This window comes from Magnolia sinica, chromosome 3, assembly GCF_029962835.1.
Source record: "Magnolia sinica isolate HGM2019 chromosome 3, MsV1, whole genome shotgun sequence".
Taxonomy (NCBI): Eukaryota; Viridiplantae; Streptophyta; class Magnoliopsida; order Magnoliales; family Magnoliaceae; genus Magnolia; species Magnolia sinica.
Window position 1 is genome coordinate 124,400,602 of NC_080575.1, and position 14,205 is coordinate 124,414,806.

Below are 14,205 nucleotides of genomic sequence, written 5' to 3' on the forward strand. Positions count from 1 at the left end.
ATTTGTAGATATTATTTAATGATATTTATTTTGACATTTTTTTAGTTGATCTGATTGCCTTGAAAATGTATGAAAATAATGTGAGTTGCGATATATATTTTGTTTAAGTACAACTTATAATCTTGAAATTCGGGTTCAGGCTTGGCCAACTCGGATATTGAATTTCAGGACATGACAAAGGCGGCCGCAACTGACCCACTTTGGTTAAAGTGCAGGTGACTTTGTAAACAAGTTGGATGACAAATAAACTTTACCTTGGATTCTAGGAAGTTTTATAGATGGGGTTCAATCACCACTGCTTCATGGTAGGTCCGCTTGAGATTTGGATTTGCTTGGTGGTTTTTTTTTTAATATATTATTATTATTTTTTATATATAGCTAATGCTTAAAATGAAATGACAAACTAAATAGATTGCATAGATATAAAACACACGGCGTCGCAGTAACAGATCCACCGACCGCGTGCTTTGAGTCCAGCTTAGTCCGCATCCTCTAGTCAGATGCATGATCATGCCCATCTCCAATTTGGATGACATACAGAAAACTAGGGTTTCATATTTCATGCCAGTCATTCCTGTCGTTTGGGTTACCGAAGTTTCGGATGTTTATGATATTTAGGATCAATGGTTAAACTGGGGCATCGCGCCTGATGGACGGATTGGATCTAATTAAAGAAACATCAACGTAGCTATACGTCTGTGAGAGTAAACCCTGGTAAGTACCTAGCGCTAGTTACCTTGGCGCGCTCTTCTAGAAACGAATCGCCTCGACGAATTCCGGTAGCATAACTCCCGAGTCCCAACTAGAGTTTCCAAACTTCCCTATTCCCGCTCGTTTGCCCCTTTTCCAAACCCTAACCCTAACCCTAACCCTAACCCTAACTCATATCAAAATCTTCCTTTCTCTCTTCGATTTCTTCTTCTTCTTCTTCTTCTTCTCACAATGGCGTCTGAAGCCGTAGACGAGAGTTTGAAGAAGCTGGAATACCTTTCCCTCGTCTCCAAGGTCTGTACGGAGCTCGAATCCCACGTTGGATGCAGCGACAAGGTCCTGGCTGAGTTCATCACAGATCTCGGCCGTCGATCCGAGACGGTCGACGAGTTCGACGCCAAGCTGAAGGAGAACGGCGCTGAGATGCCCGACTACTTCGTCCGCACCCTCCTCACCATCATCCACGCCATCCTCCCTCCCAAATCAAAATCCGACAAGACAACTGTCGCCGACGGCAAGAAGACGACGGCGTTCCCGGCGCTGGCGATCGCTGATGATCGCGACCGGGCAAGGGACCTGGGTAGAGAAATTGAGAAGGAGGCAAAACAGAAGGATCGAGATGATCAAGATCGGGACGAAGAACGGGATAGAGATCGCGACAGGGATCGAGATCGGGGCCGGGATCGACATCAGGACCGAGATCGTGGTCGGGATAGAGATCGCAATCGCGATCGGGATCAGTATGGAGACAGGAGAAGTGATAGATATAGGGATGAAAGGGATGATAGGCGTAGAGATAGACAGGATGATGACAAAAGTGATTCTAGAGTGAGGGGAAGGCACAGTGATCGGCATGGTAGAGATCAAAGAAATGGATATGATGAGAATCGCGATGATGGTAGAGATAGAGAGGATGGTGATAGAAGCGATTCTAGGGCGAGGAGGAAACATGGTGATCGGCACAGGAGAGATCGCAGTGATGAATTTGATGAGAATGGCGATGATGGCGATAGGGTCCAGCAGAGTGGACGTCACTATTCGGACGAGCCTGAATTGTACAGGGTGTATGCAGGCAGGGTTTCCAGAGTGATGGACACGGGCTGCTTTGTCCAGCTGAATGATTTTAGAGGGAAAGAGGGGCTAGTTCATGTTTCACAGATTGCTAGTCGGAGGGTTGCGAATGCAAAGGACTTTGTGAAGCGCGACCAGGAGGTGTTTGTGAAGGTGATATCAGTTTCAGGCCAGAAGCTGAGCCTATCTATGAGGGATGTTGATCAGAAAACAGGAATGGATTTACTTCCAATGAAGAGGACCTCAGAGGATGATGCTCTTAGCGCAAACCCATCGAGCATGAATCCGGGCCCGACGACTAGGAAAGGCCTTTCAGGGATTACGATTGTGGAGGAGGATAGTAGTGTTCCATCACGGCGGCCGTTGAAGCGGATGAGCTCGCCGGAGAGATGGGAAGCGAAGCAGCTGATTGCTTCGGGTGTTTTGGGCGTGAAGGATTACCCGATGTATGATGACGATGGTGATGGTATGCTGTATCAGGAAGAGGGCGCTGAGGAAGAGCTGGAGATTGAGTTGAATGAGGACGAGCCCGCATTCTTGCAGGGGCAGAGCAGATACTCCATTGACATGTCACCTGTGAAGATCTTTAAGAATCCAGAGGGGTCATTGAGTCGTGCGGCAGCGCTCCAGTCTGCTCTAATAAAGGAGAGAAGAGAGGTGCGAGAGCAGCAGCAGCGGACCATGCTCGATTCAATCCCCAAAGATCTCAACCGTCCGTGGGAAGATCCAATGCCAGAAACAGGTGAGAGGCACCTTGCACAGGAGCTAAGGGGTGTGGGATTGTCCGCGTATGACATGCCTGAATGGAAGAAGGATGCCTTCGGGAAGGCCCTGACGTTCGGGCAGAGATCGAAGCTTTCTATTCAGGAGCAGAGGCAGAGCCTGCCCATCTATAAATTGAAGAAAGAGCTGATCCAGGCTGTAAATGAAAACCAGGTGCTGGTAGTCATTGGAGAGACGGGTTCCGGCAAGACAACCCAGGTTACACAGTATCTAGCTGAAGCGGGTTACACGACCAGGGGTAAGATAGGATGTACTCAGCCTCGTAGGGTTGCGGCTATGTCAGTGGCAAAGAGGGTGGCAGAAGAGTTTGGATGCCGCTTGGGAGAGGAAGTTGGCTATGCTATTCGGTTTGAGGATTGCACTGGACCTGAGACTGTGATCAAATATATGACTGACGGTATGCTTCTTAGGGAGGTTCTGGTGGACGATGAACTTAAACAGTACTCTGTAATTATGTTGGATGAAGCTCACGAGAGGACAATCCATACTGATGTTCTTTTCGGGCTATTAAAACAGCTTGTAAAACGAAGACCCGACCTTCGTTTGATTGTCACGTCCGCTACTCTTGATGCAGAGAAGTTTTCTGGGTATTTTTTCAACTGTAACATCTTCACCATTCCTGGAAGAACATTTCCGGTTGAGATACTTTACACAAAACAGCCGGAAAGTGACTACCTTGACGCAGCACTGATCACAGTCTTGCAAATTCACCTGACAGAACCCGAAGGTGACATCCTTCTCTTCTTAACAGGTCAAGAGGAGATTGATCATGCATGCCAGTCCCTCTACGAGAGAATGAAAGGGCTTGGGAAGAATGTACCAGAACTGATAATATTGCCTGTTTACAGTGCTCTTCCTAGTGAAATGCAGTCGAGGATTTTTGAACCTGCTCCTCCAGGGAAGAGGAAGGTGGTTGTGGCTACCAACATTGCTGAGGCTTCGTTGACCATTGATGGGATATTCTATGTTATAGATCCGGGTTTTGCAAAGCAGAATGTGTATAATCCAAAACAGGGACTTGATTCTCTGGTCATAACTCCAATTTCACAAGCATCAGCAAAGCAACGAGCTGGACGTGCTGGTCGTACGGGACCTGGGAAATGTTATCGCCTTTACACTGAGAGTGCTTATCGTAATGAAATGTCTCCTACTTCAATTCCGGAAATTCAAAGGATCAATCTTGGATTAATAACACTCGCTATGAAGGCTATGGGGATAAATGATCTTTTGTCTTTTGATTTTATGGATCCACCATCTCCCCAAGCCCTCGTCTCTGCCATGGAGCAGCTTTACAGTCTAGGGGCACTGGACGAAGAGGGGCTCCTGACCAAGTTGGGTAGGAAAATGGCAGAATTCCCATTGGAACCACCACTGTCAAAGATGCTCCTCGCTAGTGTAGATCTTGGGTGCAGTGATGAGATCTTAACTATCATTGCAATGATTCAGACTCAAAACATCTTCTACAGGCCTAGGGAGAAACAGGCCCAAGCAGATCAAAAGAGGGCCAAATTTTTCCAGCCAGAAGGGGACCATCTGACTTTGCTTGCAGTTTATGAGGCTTGGAAGGCGAAAAATTTCTCTGGACCATGGTGCTTCGAGAACTTTGTACAGTCTCGATCGTTGAGGAGGGCACAGGATGTCAGAAAGCAGCTTCTTACCATCATGGACAGGTATGGTTCTTTGCTTTGGTTGCTTGGTGCATCCACGGTTTTCTGTTGTTTTTATTTTTATTTTTCTTTGGCAAGACAATGTTAATGCACAGTTTCTTCCAGGCAAATTTACTTCATATACTAATGTTTTCTGAGGATATTATCAAAAGGCCAATTAAACAACAAATTATAGGCTCAATTTTCAGATAGTTGATACTAAATTAATTGGACTAAGCAGCTGCTGAAATTTGAGTAACTAGAGGTTTTCTAAGCACAGTGTGGAGCCCTGCCTATCCACTTGCAAGCACACATGGCAATATGTCAAGGTTGTTTGAGATCCGAGCATTGCATATTTATGTTGGCTCTGCACTCTCGAGTTCTTCTTATCTAAAAGTCAGGCTGTTTCTGTCAGCAGGGCTGTAGTGCAGAAAACATATGGATGGCGAGAAACAAATTGGTTTTATTTCCTACATCGTGGTCCTCTTGAGGAGAGAAACAGCCTGATTTTTGACAGAGAAAATTTTTTCAGTATGCCCCTTGAGATGGAAAGTTCGAATCTTGCACAAGGATGCCATATTGGCTTGTGTAATTGTGTGGATGGTTAGGGCTTGACATGTTTTCACGGGCTTACCAAACCTCTAGTTATTAAATGTGCACCTGGAAATAGAAGGCTTATATAAAGGTTTATTATGAATAGTTACATCAACAAAAAATGCTGCTCAGGATTAGCGTAATATACATTGAATAACAACTCTTGATATTTCCATGAGAATGATTAGTATTAGCTGATGAAAATTGTGAGTGGAAGTGAAATAGACACCTTCCTTTTGCTCGAAATTGCCAACCAATAACTATTATAGTTTCACCCCCCCCCCACACCCCCCCCCCCCCCAAAAAAAAAAAAAAAAAATTTTAAAAATTAAAAAATTAAAAAATTGTTGAATGCCTTTCAAAAAATATGTATTCACACACACACACACACGTACACACACCCTCTATTCCTACATAGGTTAAATATGATAGGCGTTGTAATTGTCTAAACAGTAATTTGTAACTTTTCCTCCTCTTTTTGGCATCATTATTCAACCATTCCCTTCTAAGCGACTGATTCCATCTTCCTATTTCTGTCTCTCGCAAGCTGAAATTGTTCTGCCTGCATACATCTGCTGCAAACTGAAGTTCTTCTGTCTATAGATGTCCATTTTAAAACTGATATTCTCTCCCTTATGCTGACTTCCCTTCCCAAAATGATATTCTTCTGTCTACGGATCTTCCTCTTGAAAATGGAAGTTCTATCATGAACTTCTCTCTGGCAGACTCAGTTGTGTCATGGATTCTGCATCTGCAACAATCAGTATAAAGATGCAGAGATATACGAAGTTACTGAATGGGGCATTCTTTGCTTGGACACATACTCTTTCTCAAGAACTTCTAGTCAAGTTCAGTGAATGTTTTTACTTTTTAGGGCTAATGCTGAATTTGTAGGAAGAGCTGGCAGATAAGATTCTCAGTGAATTTGGGATGAAGGTGATGATGCAGAAAGTGGCAGGAGTGCCATTGCCTTGATAGTATTTGAGTAGGTTGAAGGAGAGGGGTGCCATTTTCTAGATGGTATTTGAGCAGGTCAAATGAGAGGGGTGCCACAGTATGCATTTTGATGGAAGTGGACATGGGCAGGGATGTTTTAGTGGGAAATGCATAGAAAAGAAACTCATAAAAAAGGATGAAGATATGCATAGATAAGAACAATTGGGCAACAATTACACATTGAGGGTGAATAGTGTTGAAGAAGGAAGATTGTAATATGCACTTGGGGAACTTTATTGGGCTTTGGAAACAAAGCTCTATGTTCTTGGATTAGACCAAGAAGTGTTATAAACAAAACTGCTAGTCTAAGGAAAAAAAAAAAAAAAAGAAAAAGAAAAAAGAAAAAAAAGAAGAAGAAATAAGTGAAATCATGAGGTGCTGAATTTAGCCATAAATAATATTTTTACTATGAATGTGGTGCGGCGGTAGACCTAAGCAGAAGTTGGAGTTAAAATGCATAAAATGTAAGAAAATAAAAGAAAAATTAATTTACCATGCAGAGTAATGTAATCTATGTTGGCCTGTTGGGTAGTGAGTAGGTAATGAGTTATAACCCTGGTGAGTTTGCAAATTGGGGTAAAACTCTAGAGGGTTTGATTCATTGCCCTAGCTGATTATTGTATGATGAATCACAGTCAATTGTAAGAGATCCTCTTTGATTTTACCAATTTGAAAATTGTAGTCTTATCTTTTTGCACGGTTGTCGTTAAAAAAATAATTCATTCCAATGGGCAGGCAGGCAAGCAAGCAAAGTAGGGTCATAGAGGGGCGGATATGCTTAACCTTGTTATGATCTCCCTTGAGCTTCTCCCAAGTGCTAGCACTAACAAGACATTAATTTGGATAGCTTATAACCTTTTTGGTGCATGAATACACCATGATCTATCACAGCCAAGAAATTCTCTGATACCATCATTTGCTAGAAGAGAGAAACATTAATGACCAAAATGGGTAGGAACTATCTCAGAAAACTAGAATCTTCTGTAAGAAAACAACCACTTGGATAAAACTTTCTGGATTAGGGAAGCAACTTGCCTTGGAAGTATGCTGGCTGTGTGGATACATCCAATCACAACCAAGCAAGACTTGTGACCAATGGCAATGAGGCAATTTACACTCCTATACAATTCTCCAAGCTCAACCAGACCATAGGTTCCATGATACAACCGAGTTTTCTACAGACACGAGCTAATGTTTTTATACAAGGATCAGATGTCATGGTTGTAGATTTTCAGTACTAAGGTATACATGTTTGTTAATCATGAAAAGATTTTTTGGGGATGGAAGTCATATCCACATTTATGGAAGCAAAACATTGAAGCAAACCTAATAATCTTGACTAGAAGCTAAATAACTCGAGAAAAACTGGGCAACACATACTGCTAATTGTAGCATTGAGTATCGGACACTTTTTTCTTAAAGTCAAGGACATTGTTTGTGTCATGAATCCTTTTCTTTTCATGTGCAATAGTTAAAATTTCTGTTTCTTTTTGGGTTTGTTGTGTAAGACTAAATGCCTAATTACTAATTTCTCTCTCCATTTGAGTTCTTCATTATTTCAATCATGTGAACTTCATTAGATGACTATGTTGTTGTCTGTCTCATGCTCCATGCACAGAAGAGATTAATGGTTGCTGTAAACGATAATAGGCTCATTCCATTTGGGTTCTTCACTATTTCAATCATGCAAACTTCATTAGTTGACTATGCTGTTTTCTGTCTCGTGCTCTTCATTAGATGACTACGTTGTTGTCTGTCTTGTGCTCCATGCACAGAATAGACTAATGGTTGCTGTAAACAGTAATAGCTTACTCTAGGTAGTATAGCCTGCTACTTGTTGACTCAAACATAAATATTCGCTTTCATATCATTGAAGCAGCATCTTTTATTGTTTTGCAGATTAAATTCATATTTAATGGGATCAGTTAGTAATCAAACTATTATTTGCAGATTTCGCCTTGTTTCTTGTCTTTTGTTTTCCTTTAATGCAAGTTATCTTTCAAAAAAAATCAAACTATTATTTGCAGATTTACTTAATTCCGAATCTACTTTTAAGTATTTTTTAGGGGATCAGGTGCTTTTTGTTGTATGATAAGTACCATTTTCTGTATTGAATTTTAAGTACACACCACGAGTCAGACTGGTTGGCCATACGGTCGAACTGTTTGGGGCTGAACTGCCGACAGAAATGGATCTAGATGCGGTCCAGGTTTTAAAACATTAGTTCAGATAACAGAACACAGAGCGGCAAATTATACTTCATGCATGAGCTAGCTAATTCCTTTTTGAAGAATTAATAATCTCATGCATGCCCTTCCTAAGATCTTCGATCTTTTGAATAATTGTGTCCCAAACTGAAACCATGCTAGCTCCCAGTAGGAAAGCCAAGGCACTGAATGGGAAGCATCCTGGAACTGCACTCCAGCAGCCATGCTAACTGCTTGACAGGCCTCTCCTCCATCCCATTACCAAGAGGGACACTTCTGCCAAGACTTGAGACTAATCCTAAGGCCAGATATCACGTTAACACAATGAAGGAGAGCTTTTAAATTTAGCATTTCGGTCGCTGTAGCTCTACACATCCGCAGCATATCGTCTGCATTGCAGTTGTGAAATGTAAAGCAAGGGGTATTCCACCGAGAATTCGAAAAGGAGCAACACCCTTTCACCCATCTAAAAAGCTTGCTAAACACCTCCGCCACTATGATGAACAAGAATGAAGATAATGTGTCACTTTGTCTGATCCTTCATGCTTCGCAAAAGCTGGTAGGAGTACCATTGACAATGACTGTGAAATTGGCAGTAGAGACGCATTCCTGAATCCATCCCCTCCATGTCTCTCAAAAGCTCCTCCCTAGCATATAATCGACAAAATCCTGTTTGATGTGGTCCTAAGCCTTCTCCATATTAACTTTGCATAGGATGGCTGGGATCTCGATAGGTCTCTAGTATAGATGCACTCATTGGCTGCAAGGATCCCATCCATAATTTTGTCTTTCTTGAGTGAAAGCCCTTACTGGGGTGTAGGTAGTGACAGTGTAGTTAGCAAGGGTCTTGGTGGTCACCTTGTATAGGCTTCCCCTGAGGCTAATGGGTCTGAAGTCTTTTAAGTTAGACCTACTTCAGTCTTTGGGATTTGGATGATGAAAGTGGAGTTGATAATTGGCTTCGTAGGTGAGTGGGGTTCTTTCTTAACATTCACTCACTCTGGATTGATTACCTTCCAAGAATATTGATAAAACTCAAATGTCATACTGTCAGGAGCAGACGCTTCTTTGTGTTGAAAATCGCCTCCTTCACCCAGATCACCTCATCTTCATCAGAATTCCTTTCCATCCATTTGGCCACATCTGTTGGAATGGCGTTGAAAATTAGACCATCCAACTTAGGCCTATCAACAATCTCCATGCAGTATACGGTACCATCATAGAATGATACAATTATTTCCTTTTCCCAAAAAGAAAAACAAAACATTTATTTCTTTGATTCTTTTGGATCTTCAATTGCTGAGCCTTCATGGACAACTGCTTGTATTGCATTGCTCCTCATGTTTGCTACACTGTGGAAGTATCCAGTGGCTTTTGTCTCCCTCTTTGAGCCATAACCCTCTAGTTTTTTGCTCCCTGTGGAATCTCCTCTACTCTAAGCACCTCCTGGAGTAGACATTTCAGTGAAGATATTCCACGAGATTCTCCAAATATGTGACTCTTGAATGTTATGCAGGCTCATCATCTTGTTTGTGACAGTCATCTTCCTCCGTTCAAGATTGCTGATACACTCCTTGACCTTGTTCCACTTTTGTTTTTTTAAATGTTGTTCTTCAATATCTGGAGGTTTTTTTTTTTTTTTTTGTGCGCCCGCGCGCGTGTGTGATTCTTGTTTTTCAATATGTGGAGTTTGTCAATGAACTTGAAACTTGCTCCTCCAATTAGGGATTCCACCACACATTCACCTTTTGAAAGGTTTTTGGGCCCCAGAATACAGATTTTGACTCTAGAATGATTGACACATGATCTGAGCAGCATCCTGGAAGGGCCATACGAGAAGCTCTGGAGAACTGATCATCCTGCTCCTTAGAGATCAAGGACTTGTTGACTCTGCTCATAACTAGATTCTCTTGGTTGTTTTACCATGTATAGGCTGCCTCTCTAAGTGGCAAGTTGACTAACTCCAACTTAAGATGGAACCACAGAATCTATGGATACAGGAGGGTTGCTTGCAGACCTATTGATTCCATTTTGGAACCAAACAACCTCCCGTAGGGGTTCCAATTAGCTAACGGTTAGTTCTCTCTCCTCAGGAGAGTAGTGCTGATGCAACTAAAGGGTAATCTGCAGTGGCAGGGGAGGTGAAGGGAAATCGTAATGGCGATCCCATCCGATTCAGTAGCTATGCAAGCACTACGACCCAAACACGAGCTTGCAGTGAACGGCTGAACCCCCTGGATCTGTCTCCAATGACGAAAAACGTAGTTCCACTCTCTCCACTCCCTTTTATGAATGTTGTCAATGCTGGACTAAATCATGTGAACGGTCAGCAAGGTTCTCAATTCTGGTTAACGGGTTGCCAAAAGGCTTTTTCGGTGCTTTGAGAGGACCAAGAGAAGGGGACCCATTATTCCCCTATTTGATCGTGTTGGTTGCGAAAGCTTTGAGTAGGATGCTAGACAAGGGCTAGGAGGTCGGTCTCTTCAAGGCTTCTAGGAGGGGAGGGGAGGGGAGGGCCTTAGATCTCCCATTTACTGTTTGTTGATGATACAATTATTTTTAGCGAAGCTGAGGAAGGCATGGTGGATGGCCTAAGAAAGGTAATCAAATGCTTTGAAGTGGTCTCGGGGTTAAGTGTCAATATCGTGGAGGGTGAAATTCTGGGGATTAAAACTTTCAATGAGGAGCTGAATCAGTCAGTTGGGGTGTTTGGGTGTGGTGTTGGTTCTTTCCTTACCACGTATCTTCACCTTTCCTTTTATATTGGTAAGCGGCCAAAGCATCTTTCGTATAGGGTTATAAAAAAAGTGGAAGCCAAACTTTCCGTTGACCCATTTCATGTCCTTGTTGAAGTGCTTGAAGTCAGTGGTAGAGCGGTCGTATAAGTTAAGGCGCGACTTCTTATTGCAAGGGTTGTTTGAACCTCATAAATTTCACTTGTTAAAGTGGGACGAGGTGTGTAGGCCGTTTCGGCAAGGGGATGCTGGAATTAGGAGATTGGAGGAGAGCCTATGGAGAAGGGTGGTTGCTTCTAAATAGGGGGTTTACTCTCCATAGAAGGGGGTGTGCTTCGCAATTGGGAATGAGGAAAGGGTGCTTTTTTGGGAAGACGTCTGGCTAGGTGAAAGGTCTCTTTGTGCCGAATTCCCTAGACTGGTGGGGATAGCTTTGGATGTCAAGTCATATGTGGCTAGTTGCTTTTCGCCCCTCGAAAAGAACATGGTGCGGTCTCCCGCCTGTAGAGCAAATCTTTCTGATGAGTTGGGAGGGATTCTCAAGGGCCTCAGAGAAGCTTTGTGGTGTTTGCTTGTTGTTGGGGGTGAAAGACTTTTGTTGTGGAGTCTAGAGAAGTCGGGCAACATCTTTTCCAAGTCTTTTTTATAGATTTCTCACCTCTGTGGGTGCAGTTGCAGGCCCGTGCCCCTCGGGGTTCGTTTGGAGCTATGGCACTCCTCCAAAGTTAGGGGCTTTTGTGTGGTTGGTGACCAGGAACTGGGAGCTCACTATTGATAATCTTCGAAAGAGGGCAATGTACATTCCCAACAAGTGCTCCACTTGCCTTATGATTTTGAATCGGGAAACCACTTGTTTATCCATTGCCCCGTTGCTAGGTTCATTTGGGAGGGATTCTTGGGGTTTTTCAAGATTTCTTGGGTGATGTCCGAGACCATTGAGGATTTATTTTTTGCCTGGCATGGTGGTGGAATCGGAAGAGATAGAAAGAAGCTTTGGAGGCTATCTTTATTGACTGTTATGTGGTCTATTTGGGGCAAAATGTGCATGGCTAATGAGGAGACTATTTTGGCAAACGAAATAATTGATGCTTTAGGGACAAGAGTGGTTCCTCTTATTCATTATTAGGGAGGGCCAAGTCTTATATATATATATATATATATATATATATATCTTTTTGAGAGAGAGAAGTGTATTCTGGTAGATTGTTTAATCTTAAATGGGTTGGGGCTCCTTTTGTATCGTTGGTGCTTGTAGCACTTTTTATTAAATAAAATTTTCATTGCCTTTCAAAGAAAAAACAACCTCGCCCAATGCACCGTGAAAGCATCCATGTGTTGTAAGCCTCTGTTATTAACACCAGAAGAATTTTCCTCTAGTCTTCAGATTTTCCAGCCCTTGTACATTCGATAGCATACATGTGAGACCTCCCACCCTCAGTTTGAACTTGATCGACTGTAGCTGCATTTGAGTTGCTTCAGCAATCAGGTTCTCATCCCATATCACAATCGGACCACCTGCCTGACCTTCTTCTCAATGACGGACCAACAGCAATGACTCCCACTAATCTCTGGTGAGAGCCGCTCCCACTCTCTTTGCTTTGTACTCCTAAATCATCAGCTGGTCGATTTTTCTCCTTCATATTGTCTCACGCCCCTTTGCTAAGAATAGAACCCAGCTCCCTCCCTCATGTTCCATGAGACGATCCACATGATTTGACCCTGCCCCCTCACTTTCCATGACTGTCATAACTGGTGGAGTTTGAATTCATAATTTCCCTACCAGCTTTAAACCTTTTCGCCCATTATCCACAAGCAATTCCTATTTATCTTTGTTCCAATTTTCCAGGAAGCATTGGAATTACTACCCATTTCTCTCAAACAACATGCTCAAACTCGAATCTGAAAGGTATTTAAGTTATTTATCTCCTTCTGAACTGATTTCTCTACCAGGTTGACCCATTTGTTGTTTTCACTGGGTTCACTGCTCTGCTTGGAGCTCTCTCTCTTTGAAGGCATACGAGGTCTTTTTTCCTTTCCAATCTTCCAAAGCAGTTCTTGAGTGGTATTCCGGATTCCACTTTGCCTTCAGTTGATTTGGTGGTGCTCCTTTTGGCTTGTCTGATCAAACCTCGGTGAGCTGATAACCAGACAACTACATCTCACTATCACTCTTTCTTCCCCATATTTTGTTTGGTCACATAACTCTGAAGATATTGTAAATCTGCTAGATCAGTTTGGATTTCCTTGAGGTTGAGATGTATCTGATTTGCCTTTCTTTCTACCATCCTACTTTCCTGCTCCCCTCACATTACAGCTAAACTGACAAATCTGCATATTACACTGCCTTTCATCTGCGTTATCTTCTTCCAAGTCGTATACTCCTCTATGCCCCTTGTGCATAGGGCACAGGAGCCTGCCTTCTTACCCAGATTTGAAAAAGGCCATATCAACATAACCACCTGTTTCAAAAAGTGACCGACCACATCTCAAGTGAACCTGTCCCTGCTCGGCCTACACTGCCACTTTAGCAGACCCAATGAGATAACTCATGACTCCAGTTCAACGCATCATCTTCCTTCCCATCGAACCCTGGTTTTGCAATCATCCCCGAAATGATCCAGCCACCCTCAAGCTCAGGATTTTTTTTCCTCCTGACTCGTGTAGCCCTTTCTCTTTAGTAATCGATTATAGGGAAAGAAATATGAAGAATGATTGGGGAGCGGCAACATGGTTGCACACCACTGATTATAGCCAGCAGTGCTTCGCAATGCTTTTTATATTTGACATTCAAAATACCATTGCATGCAAAAAATATCAGTTTTGAGACAATATACATGATGTTCTTCACAAACTTTAATTTATTTTGGTGTTGTCCATCATGGCAAAATGTATTATGGCACTAACATGGGATCGACATTGCCTCTTTAGGTACAAACTGGACGTTGTAAGTGCTGGTAAGAACTTCACAAAGATCCGGAAGGCTATTTGTGCGGGGTTCTTCTTTCATGCTGCTAGAAAGGACCCACAGGAAGGTTATAGAACCCTGGTCGAGAACCAGCCTGTGTACATACATCCTAGCAGCGCACTTTTCCAAAGGCAGCCTGACTGGGTCATATACAATGAGCTCGTCATGACCACGAAAGAATACATGCGCGAGGTTACTGTCATTGACCCGAAATGGCTGGTGGAGCTTGCGCCTAGGTTTTTCAAGGTGGCTGATCCTACGAAGATGAGCAAGCGCAAGCGGCAAGAGCGCATTGAACCACTCTATGATAGATACCATGAACCCAATTCGTGGCGTTTGAGTAAGCGGCGTGCTTAAATGTGCACAGCCGCTTCGGCTATTTGTTCTGTATAGTAGTTTTTCTGGATGTTGTCTAAGCAATGCCATGTACAAATCCCCTTGTATACCCCCAATATTTTTCACCAATCATTCCTCTTTCAAGTTAACAGAGGGATTTT

At 42.9% G+C, this 14,205-nt stretch overlaps 1 protein-coding gene across 1 annotated transcript; it reads left to right on the forward strand.

Moving 5' to 3' along the window:
- The first annotated feature begins 772 nt into the window (after positions 1 to 772).
- LOC131241135 (probable pre-mRNA-splicing factor ATP-dependent RNA helicase DEAH5) lies at positions 773 to 14,205 on the forward strand. The gene is made up of 2 exons (XM_058239812.1): positions 773 to 4,235; positions 13,672 to 14,205. Exons 1-2 carry the CDS (start codon positions 943 to 945, stop codon positions 14,063 to 14,065), a joined length of 3,687 nt encoding a protein of 1,228 aa, XP_058095795.1. The 5' UTR covers positions 773 to 942; the 3' UTR covers positions 14,066 to 14,205.